This window comes from Tupaia chinensis, unplaced genomic scaffold (genome assembly GCF_000334495.1).
Source record: "Tupaia chinensis unplaced genomic scaffold, TupChi_1.0 Scaffold000365_1, whole genome shotgun sequence".
In the NCBI taxonomy this organism is placed as follows: Eukaryota; Metazoa; Chordata; class Mammalia; order Scandentia; family Tupaiidae; genus Tupaia; species Tupaia belangeri.
In genome coordinates, this window is record NW_006159862.1 from 2,593,111 (window position 1) to 2,612,018 (window position 18,908).

Here is an 18,908-nt window from a genome sequence, read left to right on the forward strand (position 1 = left end):
AAGGGGCGCTGCCCCCCCGCAGCAGGGGGTGGACAAAAAAATCCCCACAAAGGACAAGCCACAGGCCACACAGCACCCCGCTGTCCCCCAGCCATCGGGGTGCCTCCTGCAGCCGGGAGCCCGCCCGTGGACATCATGCCCAGCCGGTGCAGGCCGCCCCAGCACAGCACGCAGTCCCCGAGTCTGCCTCTCTGCCTGTCTGAGACACCAGCACCCCGGCACACTCGGGGCCTCACACCAGGCCCAGCTCAGCTGTCACAGGGGACCCACAGAGCCCCTGGATCCCGGCGGAGCCGCCTTCTCCCAGAAGCCGAGCAGCCATGCTCCTGGGTCCTTCCTTCAGGGGGCAGCTCTGCCCGCCGGGCTCTGTGCCCAGGGCCCACAGCGGCCCTGAGAGCTGGCATTGCCGGGTCAGCCCCGCAGAGAATCACACCCCCTCCTGATGCAGCCGTGTCTCTTCATCGCCCAGGGGCCCCTGCCAGCCCCAGATGCCATCACCTCCTACCTGGCCCCTCGCTGACCTCCCTGCTGCCATGCTCACCATGGCAGTCCCTCCTGCCCACAGCAGCCATTGCTAGAAATGCCGCCCCATCACACCTCTCCTCTGCTCAAGACCCTCCACGCTCCCCATTGCTCTGGGAGAAAAGCCAGCCTCCCTGCTGGGCCACCACACCCCTTGTGATCTGGCTGCTCCTCTCCCAGTTGAGGCCCCACCTGCTGCCTCTTGCTCACTCTGCTCCAGTCCTGCCACCGCCTCTGGGTTCCCGCGCACCCCAAGCGCGGTCCTACCTCAGGGCTTTTGCATTTGCTGTCCCTGCTGCCTGGAGGCCTGTCCTCCCAGCTCCTCATCCCGGGGCCTAGGCAGCCTGGGCGGTCCCGGAGTTGATGTTCTTCTGGACATGAGGACGGACAGACAGAGCCCAGCCAGGGGCCCGGCCCCGCCCCCCACACCCACCTAAGCCTGCACTCCCTGCAGCCGGGATTCCTCAGTCTCCCCACTCTGGCCTTGGTCTCAGGTTCTGTGCTCTGCAGGGGCTGCCATGGCACGACAGAGGTGACGCCCTGTCCCCAGACCCCGCGTGGTGGCCGCCCTGCCTCAGTACCAGGCCCTGTTCTCATGGCATTAAGTAGACCGACTTGTTACTCTCCCCCAAAATCTATGCTACATATGAGGCACAGGGAGGTCAAGCGACTGGCCCAAGTTCACACAGCCAGGACCTGGCAGACCAGAATTCGAACCCAGGCAGCCTGGCCTCCGGGTCCATGCCTTCCGCTGCACCACCATGGAGTGGGACCCTCTCTGGGGCATATCCTGGTGGTGCCCTGGGTGCTGCCTCACCCCCAGGCTCTCCTCACCACTCAGGGGATAGAGTCTGGACCCCTGGGCCCAGCCCACGAGGCCTTGCACAGCCGGCCTAGCCCCGGGGTGCCCAGACAGCACCCCCTGCTCCCTACCGAGCACCGCCCACCCTGGGGACAGGGCTCACTTCACGGAGATGGAGAACTCCCCCGGCGAGCTCTCGCTCTCGCGGATCAGGAAGGCGCCCAGGTGGTTCCTCTTCATCAGGATCTCTTCCGCCAGCTGCCGGGAAATCCTGCCGGAGTACCACCTGCCGAGAGAGGCCGTCCTGATGCGGGGGACGCGATCGCCGTACCCCGATGCAGAGACCAGGGGCCAGAGGGGACACGCTGAGGCCGGCGCTCAGCCTTTGGACCGCCCTGGCGCCCGCGAACACCGCGTGAAACAGACGCTCCGGCCGCAGCCCGCCAGCCTCGGGCTAGCCTCTCCATGTCAGAGGGTAGAGTCCTCCTCTTGGTCTTGCTTCCTTTCCCTTTTGCTTTCTTCCTCTCTCTCTTTTTAATTTGCCACAGGGTGCGTGCACTCACCAGAGAGAGAGACAGAGAGGGAAAGTGAGAAAGCATGTGGCATCCGGCCGACTCGACCACCTGGCCACCGGCTGGCCCACTGTCATCTATTTTTGTATTTTGTGACTTTAAAGAACCCACCACTGGGGGGCTGGACAGTGGCGCCTCCCTGGACGCTGGCCGTGCTCGGGGCCCTGACCCGGGCCAGCTGAAACTGGAGTGGAGGGTGGCAGGAAGACCCCGTTGGAGGGGCCTGTGTCTCTCTCTGTTTCTCTGTCACTCTCTCTCTGTCACTCATAGAAGAAAGAAACCTTTTTAAAAAGTTTTTTTGACTGATTTTTGTGATAGGCCGTGCGTACTTGCCAGAGAGACAGAGACTGAGAAACCAGAAGCGAGAGATCACCCCCCAGGGGGGATGGTCACGCCGCAATCCCTTCTCCATTCTCCTCTCGGGATCTTGGGCACACACGTACACGCGCCCGGCGTGAGTTTTAAGTTGCTCGGTCCAGGGTTCTGTGGTGGGGCCTGTGGGCGGTGACCAGGAGCCCTCACAGGTGTGGCTGGTGTCCTTGTAAGAGACCCAGGGGCCCGCTTCCCTTCCCCACAGTCAGCGGGGGCCGGGCAGCCGGGAGAAGGTGGTGTTACGCATCTTCCCGGTGTGGCCGGGCAGACAAAACCCCCTGTCCTCCCTCATCCACGGTTTTGCTTTCTCTGTGGTTTTATTTGTTGTCATTTTTAAATAACATATATTGGATTATTTTTATAATGCATATTTAATTTAATTCTTTTTAATTTGCTAAAAGGTATTTGCTGACTCAAGGGAGAAAGAGCAAGAGAAGAGAGAAAGCAAGCTGCCAGGTCTGGGACTCGAACCGTGGTCAGTCATGTGGGAGTCCAAAGTCTTAGCCACCACACCACCTGCTGGCCCCACCTCTCTGTGTTTTGTTGAGTGGCAAGGGGTGGGACCTGCTTTGGGTCCCTGGACTGGGGGTGTAGGCCCTTCATCTGGCAATAGCCAGACCCCACAGGGCTGGCCAGGGTTTGAGTCCCAGCCCTGGCAGCTTGGAAACACCGCGATCCGTGTGCACAGACCTGGGACCTAATGGGATGGAGGAAAGCAGACTGTGGCATGACCAGGCACCCACCCCTGTCTGTCTGTCCGTCTCTCAAAGGCACACGTGGCCTCTGGTATGAAAGAAAAACACAAAGACAGAGCCCCCAGACGCCTGGAGGTTCCGGTCGGGTGAGCAGGCAGGGCAGTTTCTGTGAGCCCTGCTACCAGGAAGCCCCAGCTCCATCCTGTCAGAGCTGAGCCCCGCGAGGCCCTGGGCGGGAGTTTCCTGAGAGGCCAGGTGTCTCTGAGCAACCCACAACCCCCACAGGAGGCCCAGTCTGTGGGCGCTGTCGCCCTCAGAGACTGCAGCCTCACCCAAGGAGGCCCCGTGGGCGGCTGGTTCAGGTGTGGGAGGAGACGCCCGAGCCAGCTCTTCCCCACACCGGCTTCATCCACCAGGTGGAGGCCGCCTGGTACTGTCCCCATGTACTGATGGCCCAGAGAGGGACAGGAGCCCCTCAGAGATTGCACAGCAAGTCCCTGTCCTCAGACGCCCCCAGCCCCACGGCTGTTCTCCTGGGTTCGCCCCCTGCCCTCCCCGGGCCCACACCACGCAGCTGCACTCCCACGGCTCCTCCTGCCCGGCTGTGTGACCTGGACCAGTCGCTCCACTCTGCACCTCCGTCCTCTGCCAGGCAGTGCTGACAGGTCTCACTCAGGGCCTTGGGAGAATGACCGGGTGGCGTGTGCGTCCCCCCTGCCGCTACTGTGAAGTGCCCCCACCTCCCTTGATGGGCCCGTCCTCTGCCCCCTCTGCATACTTCTTTTTTTTAACCTTTAATTATTTATTTGTTGTGATTTTTTTTTTTTTTTTTTTTGGAGAGGTTTTTTCTTATTGGGCGCGTGCGCTCGCCAGAAAGAGAGAGACAGAGAGAAAGATAAGTGAGAAATCACCCCCCAGAGGAGATGCCCACGCCGCAATCCCTTCTCCTCCATTCTCCTCTCGGGAGAATGGCCCTCTCTGCAAACTTCTACCCCAAAGTCCAAGCCAGTGGGCCTTGCCCTCCCTTGGGGAAGCCCTCCCTGACTCCCACTGCCCGTATTGCTGGGCCAGGTGCCTCCAGGACCCTGCTGCAGGGGTGCCATGCCTGCACTGTGCCTGGCTCACAGGGGCAGGCGGGGGAACGGCGGGCACTCGGGGCTCAAGGAGGAGGGGCCTGGTGGAGACCTGAGGCCTGCCGGGGCCCAGCCCCCATGCCCTGGGCCTTCTAGGTGAGTCAGGTGGATTTCCCCAGCTATTTGGGGACAGGGCGGGTGCGGAGGCTGGCTGAGGACACACCTGGGCACAGCCCCAGGCTGCTCGGTCCGGGGCCTGAGCGAGCCCCATCCTACCATCTCAGACACGGCAGCCAGAGCTGACCAGGGGCACCACGGCTGGCACGCTCCCTGCTCCCAGCTGTCCTGGTGGCGCTGCCCAGGCAGGCGGGCCTGGAGTTAGCACCGCCTGTCAGCCGCTGCCCAGGCAGGCGGGCCTGGAGTTACCACCGCCTGTCAGCTTCCTCTCCCTCTGCTCGGGCCCCCCAGGCAGCGAGAGGCCCCCAGCCTTCTGCCTTGGCCAGGCCGTCTCCTCCGACAGCCCTCCCTGACCAGCCACCCCTGGCCTTGTCCTCTGGGAGTGCCATTGCCTTCAGGAGCCCGGGAGCTGGTCGGGCTGTGGCCCTGGGCCGTCCTCGCTATCTCCCTCTCTGCGCTCCCTTTTATGATGGGAAGACTGAGCCCAGAGGAGGCAGAACCTGCCCAGTGTCACACAGCAGCCCAGGGTGGCGACTGAGACCATGGCCTCCCTGGGCGAGGCTGGGAGCGGCTGGGACCTGGGTGGGACAGGACTGCACTCCGCACAGGAAGCCCGAGGGGGTGCAGCTTTGGAAATAACTCAGAGATAAAAAGGAAATACCCTGAGGCCCCGCCCTGCCCCTGCACTCCCTCCCCCTTCCACCCACAGCTGCATGTCTGTCACGGCTCCCAGCCTGCCCTCCAGCCTACCCCGCCTGTCACCTGGCTCCACCCGGCTGAGCCCACCTCCACTCTAACACCCATGGCTCCCCACTCGCTCACCTCAGCCTGGTATTCGAGCACCCCCCACACTCTAACACCATGGCTCCCTGCTCACTCGCCTGGGCCTGGTATTTGAGGCCCCCCCTACTCTAACACCATGGCTCCCCACTCGCTCGCCTGGACCTGGCATTCGAAGCCTCCCCTACTCTAACACCCATGGCTCCCCACTCGCTCGTCTGGGCCTGGTATTCAAGGCCCCCCCCCTACTCTAACACCATGGCTCCCCGCTCGCTCGCCTGGGCCTGGCATTCGAGGCCCCCCTACTCTAATACCATGGCTCCCCGCTCTCCTGGGCCTGGCATTCGAGGGCCTCCTGCCGGTTCTACAGGACAGAGCTTCCCCCTCACTGCTCTCCTGCTCATCCTGACCTCTCAGAACTGCCCTTCTCCCTTCCTACTTCGCCAACTCGTATGCATCCTGCAAGGCCTCACTCATTGCCACCTCTTCTGGGAAGCCCTCCCTGGTCAGTGACCTCAATGCCGGCTGCTCTGCCCTCTGTGTGGCTCCAGCATCAGACGGGGTGCCCGGGCCATGGTGAGTGCTTGGTAAACGGCTGGGTGAGTGGCTGCAGCTTGGGGCTCCCTTGGCTGTTCTTCAAGGCCTGTCCAGCTGGGCTTGCACCTCTCCCAGGCCTGGGCCTGTTCTGGGCTGAGAACTGCCCAGCGTCCTCTGGGAGCAGTCAGAGGCCCCTGCCAAGATTGGCAAGGCTACCTGGGCCCTGGGCCCGGTCCCCGATGCTGCTCGGGTCCCCCAAAGTCCCATGCCCAGGGAAGCCCCGAGTCCCAGCCTTGGGGGCAGCTCAGCTCAGTGGGGCAGGGAGGTGGCCACTCACGGGTGGGGCTTGACACGGATGTAGTTCTTGGGGATGAAGCCCTCAGCACCCCGGAGCTCAGCCTTGTACCAGTTCTGGTCGTCCTCCATGTTCAGCACCTGTGGGCAGGAGAGACGCCGCTCAGCCTCCGAGGGGGACAGCTGCCACCGCCGAGCCCTGGCCCGCGGGCCTCACAGAGGAGGGCTGGGCGTCTGGGGACCCACCCACGTCACAAGCGCTGAGTCAGAGCCAGCTGTCGGGCGCCAGATCCCCTCCTCTGGTGGTCAAGAACCACCCGGGAGCAGGCGGGGATCCACAGGAGGTTTGGGGTGAGGGTTTGGGTGGCCAGAGCTGGGCTCCGGGCAGATGGCGGGGTCTTGAGAGCAGATCTGGGGCCTTCGTTCCTAAGCTCCAGCCCCGAGTGTGGGGTCCCACAGTACTTGCATGCCATGCACGAAGCCTGGGGTGAAGGTCAGAGGTCGCCCGGGAGCTCAGGAGCCCCAGCCTGTCCCACTCACAGTCACTTGCATTTCAACAGCAGCTGCAGTTGGAGCCCAGGGGTGTGGACAATTCGTGGGGCGTTCAGGCACGGGGAACAACTAAGAGAGGCCTTTGGGCTGCGACGAGGCCGGTTCTGGGCCCTGGCCTGGCCTCAGCCCGGCCTGCTCGGTCACACGGCTACTTTCCATCCCCCTCAGGCCACCCCGCAGGTGGGCCAAGAGGAACCGAAATACCCCAGTGGAGGCGGGGAGTCATTGCTGCTGGGCAAGCAGGAACAGAGGGGAGGGGTCTGTGGGGGGGACAGAGGCCATAGGAAGCTTGGGGGGCTCTCCTCCAGTCCCTAGGCACATTCTCATGTGTCACCCCAAATCTCATGCAATCCTTCAAATGCCATTTTGCAGATGACAAAATGGGCCTAGAGAGGGGAGGTGACTGGCCTAAGGCCACACAGCAGGGGACAGGCAGAGCCCAAATGGGGGCTTTGGCTGGGCTGGTCTGGGAGTCCCTGATGCCCCAGTTCCACCCCCACCCACCTCCCCTTCTATGCCCAGGCCGAGCCCGGGGGACCCCGTGCCAGCTCGGTCCCAGAGAAAAACTGACGAGAGCAGCAAAGGCGTGCATGCCAGCGTGAGGCCGCCACGCGGGGAGGTGTGCCCACGGGGCTGGGAGCTGGGAGGCCCCGTCCTCGCGGGCGGCACCCCTCGTCTGCCCAGGCCGGACTGAATTCCCGCAGCCCGGCCAGGTCGCCGCCCCAGGACAGGCGGAAGCAGGCGGCTGACTCAGGAAAACTTTGGCTCAAAACAAAACGATCCCCCAGACTGAGGAGAAAACGAGGGCTCGGCCTCCGGCCCGGCCGCGATATGAGGGACGTTCTGGAGCCGGGGGGCGACACCCCCGCCTGCTCCTGACTCGGGGGCCTCAGCCTCGGCTCCCCAGCTGCTAGGTGGGCACGTCCTGGCCTGCGTGGTGTGCGGCGGTGACTCCTGGACGCCCTCCTCTGTAACCTGGTCTACGGCGCCGCTTCATTCTTCTTCTTCTTTTTTGTTTTTTTAAGGATTTATTTATTCAATTTTATTTATTTATTCATTTATTTTAATTTGACTAGAGAGAGACAGAGTGAGAGAGAGAGGAGGGAAAGTGGGAAAGCAGCCACTAGATCCGGGACTCGAACCGCAGTTAGCCAAGGGAGTGTCCGGCACTTTAACCACCACACCACCTGCTGGTCTCCCTTAATAATTTCTTCTATAAGTGAGAGACACAGAGACAGAGACAGCCCCAGGCCTTGCTCCAGCCCCAACCTCAGCCAGCCCTGGATCATGGGTGTATGCCCGGCCGTACTCGGGCAGGCCTCAGGTCGCAAACCTGGAGCCTTCCGCATGGCCAGGCCCATGGCCTCACTGCACCCCGCCCCTGTCGTTCCCCACTCTACTCAGAGAACGGGGTGTCCCCCTTGTGTCCCCCTTGGTTTCCATAGCAGAATTTTTTTCTTTTTTTTTTTTTAGGGATTTTTTTCCATAGGGTGTGTGCACTTGTTAGAGAGAGACAGACAGAGACGGTGAGAGATAAAGTGAGAAATCGCCCCCAGGGGGATGGCCGCGCCACAATCCCTTCTCCATTTTTCTCTCCAGACCTTGGACAAGCATACACACGCGCCTGGTGTGAGTTTTAAGCCACCGTCCCATGTCCGGGACTCGAACCGCAGTCGGCCATGTGGGAGTCCAGCGACGTAACCGTTATACCATCTGCTGCCCGTTAGTGAAATTCTTACTGCTCACTGTTCAAAACCCAGATGGGGCTTCTCACAGGAGAACTCCCACAGGACCTCCCTCGGGAGGGAGGCCGGCTGCCCCTGGTGCACGGCCACTCTGAGGCAGACCACACCCGGCCTACCCGGCCTCTGCTCCTGCTGCGCCCCCTCCAGGCTGTCCTCCCATCCTGCTTCCCTGCCTGACTGGGTCACGCAAGTGCCTCGTGGGTGCCAGGCACCGCGTTGAACCCGGCCACACGCAAGGAACATGAGCTGACACTGGGGGGCCAGGCCGTGGGAGGACAGACGCGGGGGGCAGGAGCTGACACTGAGGGGAACAGGTCGTGGGAGGACAGACGCAGGGGGCAGGAGCTGACACTGGGGGGCCAGGCCGTGGGAGGACAGACGCGGGGGGCAGGAGCTGGCACTCAGGGCACCAGGCCGCGGAAGGACAGACGTGGGCACCCGAGGAGGCCTGCTGTGGTGGCCGGCGCCGAGAACACTCCCCGTGACAATGCAGGTGCAGCGTGCCTGGACGGGGCAGGTGGCCGGTTGGGAGTGACACGGGCACTGAGAGCCGAGTCATAAGAAGGAACTAGAGGTGTGAGGACACAGGGGACAAATGTCCTGGGCAGAGGGACCCGGCGCTGGGGTGGTGCTGGCTGCTGTGGAGCGGGGCAGGGACAGGCTCCGTGCTGGTCACTGCGTGGGGGCCGGGGTCAATGGGGCGCAGCTCTGGTCGCCCAGACCCAGCAGGTTCCGAGAAGGTGACAAGTGGGCGGGCTCGGGCTGCACCGGAGCATGACAGCACTCAGCCGCAGGCTGGAGGGCGCAGCTGCGGGAGCCAGGGGTCTGCCGGGCTGGTAGGTGCCCAGGGCCGTCCCCCTGGGGACGTCGGGGAGGCTGTGGCTCCCAGGTCTGGGCCTGTCCGAGCCCCTTCTCCGGTGGCAGTGCGGCTGCCATGCACGGGGCCATGTCCGCCCAGCAGGAGGCAGGCCTGGTCCCAGGGAGGTGACAGTGGGAAGTGCACAGAGCCCAGCGCCGTGCCTCTGTCTTCATCCGACATGAGAAGTCAAGGGCTCCAAGACTCAGGGATCGAAATCAACAACATGTTAATGCAGAGTTTAAAAAATCGAAGTGAGTGGGAGCCAGACGGCGGCCCGGCAGCACAACGCAATGCTGCTCCAGGCGACCACGTGGAAGGCTCAGGGTTCAAGCCTTGCTCTAGGGCAGGCTGAGGCTGAGGGCAGGTCTCAGCACCGAGGCCCTCCGGGCAGCTCTTCCTCTCTCCCGCTCGAAGAAGAGATAATTACACTTAAACACAAACTGGGGCCAGCAGGTGGCGTGGAGTTAAGGTGCTGGATGACCACGTGCGGTTCGAGTCCCGGACCTGAGGGCTTGAAAACCACACTGAGCACACAGGTGTGCATGCCCAAAATCCCAGGAGGAGAAGGTGGTGTGGCCGGGCCATCCCCCCAGGGGAGATCTCTAATGTTTCCTCTGCCTCTCTCTCTCTCTCTCTGAGGTGAAGGCGCGTGCCCTAGGGTGAACTGCTTGAAAAAAGAAAGGAAGGAGGAAGGAGGAAGGAAGGAAGGAAGGAAGAAAACTTTGATCAGGTTAAAGCGGATGGATCCCATAAGGTTGACTGTGTGGTTTGAGTCCCAGACCCAGCAGCTGGGACTGCATGGGGACCAGCAGTTAGCATGATGGCTGTGTCGCTGGATTCCCACGTAGTCGACTGCGGTTTGAGTTCCAGATCAGGTGGCTTAAACTCACACTGAGCACGTGTGCATGCGTGCCCAAGATCCCGAGAGGAGAACGGAGGAGAAGGGATTGCGGCGTGACCATCCCCCCTGGGGGGTGATTTCTCACTTTCTGTCTCTCTCTGTCTGTCTGCGAGTCCACACACTCTATAGCAAAAAAAAAAAAAAAAAAAAACTCCCATGTAGTCAACCGTGGTTCGCGTCCCGGACCCGGTGGCTTGAAACTCACGTCGGGCGCGTGTGCGTGCATGCACAAGATCCCGAGAGGAGAATGGAGAAGGTATTGCGGCGTGGCCATCCCCCCTGGGGGGTGATTTCTCGCTTTCCGTCTCTCTGTCTGTCTGGCGAGTACACGTACCCTATAGAAAATCCTCTCAAAAACAAAACAAAACAAAACAAAAAACACATGTATGTGTGTGCCCCAAATCCTGAGAGGTGAATGGAGGAGAAGGGATTGTGTGACCTAAGTGTGACCATCCCCCTTAAGGAGTAAGGAAGGACTGACTCTCTCTGTCTCTGTCTCTCTCTGTCTGTCTCTCTCTGTCTCTCTCTCTGTCTCTCTGTCTCTCTCCAGTGAGTACACATGCCATATGGCAAAAAAAAAAAAAAGCAAAACATCTAAAAATGAACAGTAGTTAGTAATGATCTTCAATCTTGCTTCACTAACTGTAACCAATGTATCTTGCTGGTGTAACACCTTAACAAGAGCAGCTAGATCCTGGGCATGTGGGAACCCCTCTGTCTTTTTTTAATTTGTTTTTTATTTTTGCCATAGGGCATGAGCACTCACTGGAGAGAGACAGGGACAGAGAGAGGCGAAGTGAGAAACCACCCCCGGGGACGTCCACCACAGTCCCTCCCCGGTTCTCATCTCGGGAATTCGGACACGCACACACGTGCACCCAGTATTTTCAAGCTGCCGGATCTGGGACTCAAACTGCTGAGTTAGCGATGTTGGAGTCTAGCACCTCAACCACCATGCTATTTGCTGGCCCTTGAATCCTTCTAATCTTTTTTTTAACATGTCTTTTGTTTGTTTTGTTTGTTTGTGTCACAAGGCGTGTGCACTTGCCGGAGGGAAACAGAGAGAGACAGAGAGGGAAGAGAAACCCCCCAGAGGGACGGCCACGCCATAATCCTTTTTCCTCTATCCTTCTCCTGGGACTTTGCGTGCACACTCACATGAACTGGCGTGATTTTCAAGCTGTTGGGTCCAGGACTTGAACCACAGTTGGCCACGGGGGAGTCCAGCACCTTAGCCACCACTCCACCTGCCGGCCTGGGGAATCTGTCTATCTCCTCATCTCCATTTCCTGGAACCCGAAGCTGGTCTAAAAGATAAAGTCTACCTGAAATGAAGGCAGGGGCCACAGGGGCCAGGATGGCTGGGGCATCAAACTCCCATATGGCCGATGGTGGCTCAGTCCTGGACCAGACACCTGAAACTCACTGGGTGCTGTACGCGCGTCCCCAAAGTCCCGACAGAGGACAGAGGGCGTCTCCCCTGGGGCGCTTTCTCACTTTCTCTCTGAGCACAATATCCCATCAAGGTCTCAAAGGAAACAGGACCTGAGAGTGAGGGCCTCCCTGCCCCGCCCTGGTCCTGGCCGTGGGGACAATTCCTGCTAGCTGTAGGGCAGCTGGGGGAGGCAGACAGTAAATAAATAAATTAAATAAATAGAAAGCACAGATGGCACCGGGCCACCTCGCAGAACCCGCCACCACTTACTTACCAACACAGTTTTTTTATTGCCAAAGGCCGTGTGTTCTCACCAGAGAGACACAGAGACAGGGAGGGAGAGGGAGAAAGCACCCCCAGAAGGCCCGGTCACACCACAGTCCCTTCCGCTCCCTTCCTGTGTCCTGTCGGGATTCAGGGCACACACGCACACACGCACACACACACACACACACACACACACGCACACACGCACACACGCCTGGTGTTTTCCTAGTTGCCAGGGCCGAGCTGTGCTTTTTTTTTCTCTCTTTTGTTTTACGGTTTTTGCCATAGGGCGCATGTGCTTACCAGGGAGAGAGAGAGAGGGAAGGGGAGAACTCAGACCCCGCCCCCCGGGGAAGGGCCACCCGCCATTGCAGCGATCGCCATGGAAATCCCCTCTCCTCCAGCTCCTCTTGGGATTCTGGGCACGCACGCACACGTGTGCAGTGTGAATTTCAAGCCGCCAGGCCCAGGACTCGAACCTTGGTAGACCGTGTGGGAATCCAGTGCCTTAACCTCTATACCCCCTGCTGACCCCAGGGCGGAGGTTCTCACGGCACTCACCCCTGTGGTCTGCCACCCTCCACCGCGAAGCTGTGGGGCAGACCCAAAGCCGTGGGGCGTTTTTGCTGGGTTCACTCCTGCACGGAGTTAGTGCCTCCTGCCTGTGTGTGACTCGGCCCGCTCTGCACAGGCACGTTCGCGTCGGGCGTTTGTCACTTAATGTCGCATCAGGAGCCTTTTTATGTCACTAAAAACCCTTCCAGAGGCGCACGTTTCAGGAACGATTTACCTGCCAGCCACAGCTTCACAGGCAGCCTGCGACACAGCTGCAGGCCTCCTCGGAGTTCCCCACCGCCCCCACGCCCCGGGCCTGGGAGGTGCTCACCTACCTGGCTGGGCTCCGCCCGCCCCCAGAACGCCAGGTGCCTGAGGGCAGCGGCCACGTCTGCTTTTACCCCTGCTGGCCCCCCAGTGCCAGGAGCAGGACAGGGACACGGCGTCCCCAGGGTCCTGCTGGTGGAAGAGCACACATACATCCCCGATTGCACCTCAGATCCCCAGAAAGAGAACTTCGGGGTCCCAGGGAGAAGGGGTTTTTATTACCATTAGTATTTTAGGTTTTTGCCATAGGGTGTGTGTGCTCTCCAGAGAGAGACAGGGAAAGTGAGAGATTACTCCCCGGGGCATGACCACGCTGCAGTCTCTCCTCCACTCTCCTCTCAGGATCTTGGGCACACACCCACACATGCCCAGCATGATTTTCAAACCACTGGGTCCAGGACCCGAGCTGCAGTCAGCCATGTGGAAATCCAGCCATCTTACCCACCATGCCGCCTGCTGTCCCTGGGAGCAGGTATTTTTAAGGCTTTACTTTTTAAAACTTTTCTGTCTTTCTTCTGTGAGTGACAGACAGGCACCCAACCAGCACACACACACACACGCACACACGCACACACGCCTGGTGTTTTCCTAGTTGCCAGGGCCGAGCTGTGCTTTTTTTTTCTCTCTTTTGTTTTACGGTTTTTGCCATAGGGCGCATGTGCTTACCAGGGAGAGAGAGAGAGGGAAGGGGAGAACTCAGACCCCGCCCCCCGGGGAAGGGCCACCCGCCATTGCAGCGATCGCCATGGAAATCCCCTCTCCTCCAGCTCCTCTTGGGATTCTGGGCATGCACGCACACGTGTGCAGTGTGAATTTCAAGCCGCCAGGCCCAGGACTCGAACCTTGGTAGACCGTGTGGGAATCCAGTGCCTTAACCTCTATACCCCCTGCTGACCCCAGGGCGGAGGTTCTCACGGCACTCACCCCTGTGGTCTGCCACCCTCCACCGCGAAGCTGTGGGGCAGACCCAAAGCCGTGGGGCGTTTTTGCTGGGTTCACTCCTGCACGGAGTTAGTGCCTCCTGCCTGTGTGTGACTCGGCCCGCTCTGCACAGGCACGTTCGCGTCGGGCGTTTGTCACTTAATGTCGCATCAGGAGCCTTTTTATGTCACTAAAAACCCTTCCAGAGGCGCACGTTTCAGGAACGATTTACCTGCCAGCCACAGCTTCACAGGCAGCCTGCGACACAGCTGCAGGCCTCCTCGGAGTTCCCCACCGCCCCCACGCCCCGGGCCTGGGAGGTGCTCACCTACCTGGCTGGGCTCCGCCCGCCCCCAGAACGCCAGGTGCCTGAGGGCAGCGGCCACGTCTGCTTTTACCCCTGCTGGCCCCCCAGTGCCAGGAGCAGGACAGGGACACGGCGTCCCCAGGGTCCTGCTGGTGGAAGAGCACACATACATCCCCGATTGCACCTCAGATCCCCAGAAAGAGAACTTCGGGGTCCCAGGGAGAAGGGGTTTTTATTACCATTAGTATTTTAGGTTTTTGCCATAGGGTGTGTGTGCTCTCCAGAGAGAGACAGGGAAAGTGAGAGATTACTCCCCGGGGCATGACCATGCTGCAGTCTCTCCTCCACTCTCCTCTCAGGATCTTGGGCACACACCCACACATGCCCAGCATGATTTTCAAACCACTGGGTCCAGGACCCGAGCTGCAGTCAGCCATGTGGAAATCCAGCCATCTTACCCACCATGCCGCCTGCTGTCCCTGGGAGCAGGTATTTTTAAGGCTTTACTTTTTAAAACTTTTCTGTCTTTCTTCTGTGAGTGACAGACAGGCACCCAACCAGGGGGTGACACTGCGATCCATGCCCAGCCTCCGCCAGCCCCGGGTCCTGGGTGTGCACACGCCCGGTGTGTTCAGGGCAGTCTCAGGACTCTGTCTTCGGACTCCCTGTGTAGACGTCCTCGAACCCCTCCGCCTCCTAACACCAGTCACCCTCTGGGCCGTGGGCTCCGGGAGGCCGGGGCTGGGCTGCCCTCTCGGTGCCCGGCTCAGACACCTGGCAGAGCAGGGGCTTGCTGGCCCCGGAAGCACATGCTGCATGACAGGGAACGGCCGCCCGTCCCGAGGCCTGCCACTCGTCCCCCACAGCCGCCCCACAGGCCTGCAAGGATAGGAGGTGCATCCCACCGAGGCCAGGGTCAGCCTCCAGTTCCCGCTAACTTTTAAAAGAATTTCCACAGAGAGAGAGAGACTCCCTGCAGCACCGTCCGTCACACCGCGACCCACCCAGCCTCCACACCCGGTGCGTCCAGGGAGTCCTTGGGAAGCAAGCCCAGGACCCTCCCCGGGTGTACATGGCCGGGCGTCGGCTCACGCTGGCACCAGCTGGCCTTCCCCTGCCCTCCTGTTGTCCTCTGCCGGGCCCCAGCCACCCTCCTGGAGCTCCCAGCCTGGCCGTCTTCAGGGCTCTTACAGGCCGGGGCGAGGGCGAGGGGCCATGTAAGCTCCAGTCCCTTCCAGCTGAAAACTCACTGGGAGTCACCTAACGCCTTAGCACACGTCAGTGGGGACCCAGGTAGGGGCGCACAGGGTCCCAGCGGGCAGGGGTGTTGTGGTGTATCGGCCCTCGCCTTGGGGGACTCCTCCATCTGCCCTTATCCACAGCCAGCTGACCCCACTCTTCCCTCCCGACCCCAAACTGGGGTCTAGAGACGAGTGACCAACCCCTGAACTGGGCGTGGTCCTCCCAGGCTCTCAGGCCCTGGCTACCCGGTCCCGCGGCCCAGCCTGCGTCCACAGCAGCCCGGGTGACCCCAGGTGCCGACATCGGGGCACAAAGAAGGAGGCGCCTCGAGGACCCGGGGCCCCTGTTGACCCCAACTCCAACCTCCTTGACGCCGCCCTCAGTCAAGGGACATGGGGTCCAAGTCAGTCCCCATGCCAAGTAAGCCGTGTCAGCCCCCTGTGCCCCGGCCTAGCCACCTGTGAAGTGGGGCGGACCCCTGACCGGCCACAGTCAGTGACAATGACGGGGAGCCCCTGTCCCTGCTGCGCTTGAAGCTCAGGGCAGGAGCGGGCCAGGCCGAGTGGAGACCTCCAGCCTGGTGCCCACTGCTCGTGGGGAGACCGAGGCCTGGGCTCAGTGTCTCCTTAGGGCGAGACGGTGGCAGGGCCGTTCCCTGAATCTGACCCTGGCCACTGGGCTGTGCTCTCAGACACACGTCTGCCGAGGGCATTTCCAGAGAGGTGCCACCAAGCCATCTGCCAGCTTGTCTGGGAAGACTGCCATGTCCGCCAAAGGGGCCCAGACAGGGAGCCATGAGCTATGCTCCAATTCTACTTTCCCTTTTCTCCACTCCGCTGGGAAGCTCATCCGTGGGGCTTACGTCACAGCCATTTCAGCCCCGCTAGGTTAGTGTGTACATATTAGTTCTTCTCCCAGTTCACACCCTGTGTGTGAGACCTGTCTCTCATTCTCTCACTCTCTCAACCATTGTCTTCGCCCCTGCCAGACACTGGGATAATCTCTCTTTAAGTCCTCCCAAGGGTTACCGAAGGAGGGATGTTGCCATCTTCCCATTTCCTAGGTGGAGAAACTGGGGTCCAGACGGGGGAAATGGCTTGTTCAGAATCAGACGGCCAATGACCGAGAGCCGACCCGCCCTCCAGAGACCAGGCTCTGGGCTGGCCCGGGCCCGGTTCTTAAATCCCCCAGCCCTGCGGGGCCAGCTCAGCCCACTCCAGCCCCTACCTTGAGCGTGTCCCCCTTGTTGAAGGCCAGCTCGTCGCTCTCTGTGGCCTGGAAGCTGTACAGGGCCACGGACTCCATTCCGCCGACCCCGGCCCGCCGCAGGGCTCAGCACAGGCCGGCCGTGGCTTCCTGCTTCCCCTGCGCCCGGCTGGCTTCCTTTGCTCTGAGCGCCCGTCTGCTCCTCTGAGGCTGAGACTGAAAGCAGCCGCTGTGATGGGAGAAACAGGAAGCAGAGACGAGTCACGGAGCGGGGGTGTGTGAGCGGCCGGTCCCTGCCGCAGGGGCCTGCCCGCCTGTACCCACAGGGGGTGCCACGCCGAGGCACCGGGAGAGATGCCCAGAGCCACCGCCAGCTCAGATGCGCCTGGGGCCCGGCCACGCTCGCCAGCTCGCCAACCTGCCCTCCACGTTTTTGAAAACCTCTTTCCTTGGGGCCAGCAGGTAGTGTGGTGGCTAGGTCTGACCGTGGCCAACCACGGTTCAAGTCCCAGGCCTGGTGGCTTGCTTCCTCGCTTTCCCTTTCTCTTTATATCTGTCCCTCTCTTGTAAACATATGTGCCCTATAACGAATTAAAAATAATAAGAAGAACAAGATTAAAATAAATTATGAAAAATTCCTTTCTTTATTCATGATAGAATGAATAAAGATGACATCAGCTGCATTCAGGGTGGCCGTAGCCATGACAGAACACGCGTGTGCACACGTGACAGTGAGACGGACGGAGAGGGGTGCCCTGCACAGGGAGTGGTCACTCCGTCACCCTCTTCCTCCAGTCCTCCAGCCGGCCCGAGCTTGGGCCCCTGAGCATGCACTGGTGTGTTCAGGCTGACCGGGTGCCTGGGCCGGGGATTCGAACCAGGGTTGCCATGTGGGATCCGGCTTCTTTTGAGCAGTCCATCACTGCTGTGCCGTGGAGCGGGCCCTGCCCTCCGCATGTTCTAAACCCTGATGCTGCTGGTGACTCCGCGCATGGCTTCATCCATCCCGAGCCCCCAGCCTGCCGTTCCGGGCCCTCCCACGCCACCAGCCCCGCCAGCCGCCTACGCCAGGCCGTTCCCTGTCACCGTGAATGCACTCTGGCTCTCTCCCCAGCCCTCACAGGCCCTCCGCCTTCCTGGGGTTCTTTCCTTCTTTGCTCCCAAAGACTCTATTTGTCCATCAAAGCCCAGCTCACGAGATACTTCTGTTTCAAACACTGGGTTGTATATCCTACCGTTAAAAAATTGAAAGTATGGGAACAGCAGTTGGCGTAATGGCTATGTCGCTGGACTCCCACGTAGTTGACTGTGGTTCGAGTCCCGGACCCGGTGGCTTGAAACTCACGCTGGGCACGTGTGTGCGTGTCCAAGATCCCGAGAAGAATATGGAGGAGAAGGGATTGTGGCGTGGCCATCCCCCTGGGGGGTGATTTCTTGCTTTTTGTCTCTGTCTCTCTTTGTCTTTCTGGCGAGCGTACACACCCTATAGCAAAAACCTCTGCAAGAAAAAATTGAAAATAGGAGCCGGCAGATGGTGCAGAGGTTGAGGCACTGGATCCCACACAGATGACAGCGCAGTTCAAGTCCCAGGCCCAGTAGCTTGAAAATGTTGCTGGGCACATGTGTGTGCATGTCCAAAATGCCAAGAGGAGAATGGAGGAGGGATTGCAGTGTGGCCCCCCTTCTGGGGGTGGTGGTGGTTTCTCACTTTTCTTCTCTCTGTGTCTTTCAGGCAAGCACACGTACCCTATAGCAAAAATCTAAAGTTAAAAAAAAAAAAAAAGAAGATTGCAGGGACCAGCAGTTAGCGTAATGGCTATGTCGTTGGACTCCCATGTAGTCGACCACGGTTCGCGTCCCGGACCCAATGGCTTAAAGCTCACGCCGGGTGCGTGTGCGTGCATGCCCAAGATCCCGAGAGGAGAATGGAGAAGGGATTGTGGCTTGGCCATCCCCCCAGGGGGTGATTTCTCGCTTTCTGTCTCTCCGTCTCTCTCTGCCTGTCTGGCGAGCGCACGCGCCCTGTCTTTAGTGGATTCACTGTGGGCAATGTGTCCGTGTAGCGCGTTGGAAAGGATCTCATGAACACCGCAGAATGGCGTGTAAATGGGTCAGCGTGGTGATGCCTGGAGCCGCCTTCCTCAGCGTGGGAGGAAGCAGGAGCCCTGTGGGGAGGGAATGCGTAGGTCGGATGGGGTCAGGCTTTTCCTATGAAGCTTTCCCTTATTGCTGTCCACGTGGACTCGATGGATTAGAGTCCGTGGCTACCGTCCAAGGCTCTCGGTATTCATCGCGATGCTCATTTGGCCCGTGGGAGGCCTTCCAGCTGGCTTCTCATCCTCGTGCCCTGACCCCGTGGTCCCTGCACGCACCCTGACCTCCGGGCTCATCAGGACCTTCCCGGTCTTCTCTCCAGGGGACGCGGGACATGCAGGCCGCCCTGGGTCTTCATCGTGCTAACCTCTCCTGAGGTGCCTTCGCTCCCAGACCCTCTCAGCAGACGTCACACACACACAGAGCCAGCACCGGGCCTAGTGGCCGAGGGAGCGGGTTCCACATGGCTGAGCACAGTTCAAATCCTCACCCCCGTTACAGTGAACTGTTCTGGCCTAGCATGGCCCCTGGACTCCCACGTTTGGATCCCTCTGGAGAAGCCGAAATCGTACCTGGTCGGCTGTTTTTATATATGTTTTCGAGCTGGTTCCTGGGTTACAGCCAGTCATGGGAGCCACATACCGGCCGGTCACCGTGAGCCCCGCGTTTGGGC

At 60.4% G+C, this 18,908-nt stretch overlaps 1 protein-coding gene across 2 annotated transcripts in view; it reads right to left on the reverse strand.

The window, feature by feature from the left end:
- Positions 1-16,352, reverse strand: part of GRAP (GRB2 related adaptor protein) — a 28,453-nt gene extending 12,101 nt beyond the window's left edge. For both annotated transcript variants that reach the window (XM_006153192.3, XM_027773706.1), the window contains exons 1-3: positions 16,163-16,352; positions 5,868-5,965; positions 1,488-1,610 (exon numbers count right to left, since the gene is read on the reverse strand). In XM_006153192.3, coding sequence (XP_006153254.1) covers positions 1,488-1,610; positions 5,868-5,965; positions 16,163-16,240 — 299 coding nt within the window. In that variant the 5' untranslated portion in view covers positions 16,241-16,352. The remainder of the gene's footprint in view (positions 1-1,487; positions 1,611-5,867; positions 5,966-16,162) is intronic.
- Positions 16,353-18,908: the final 2,556 nt, after the last annotated feature.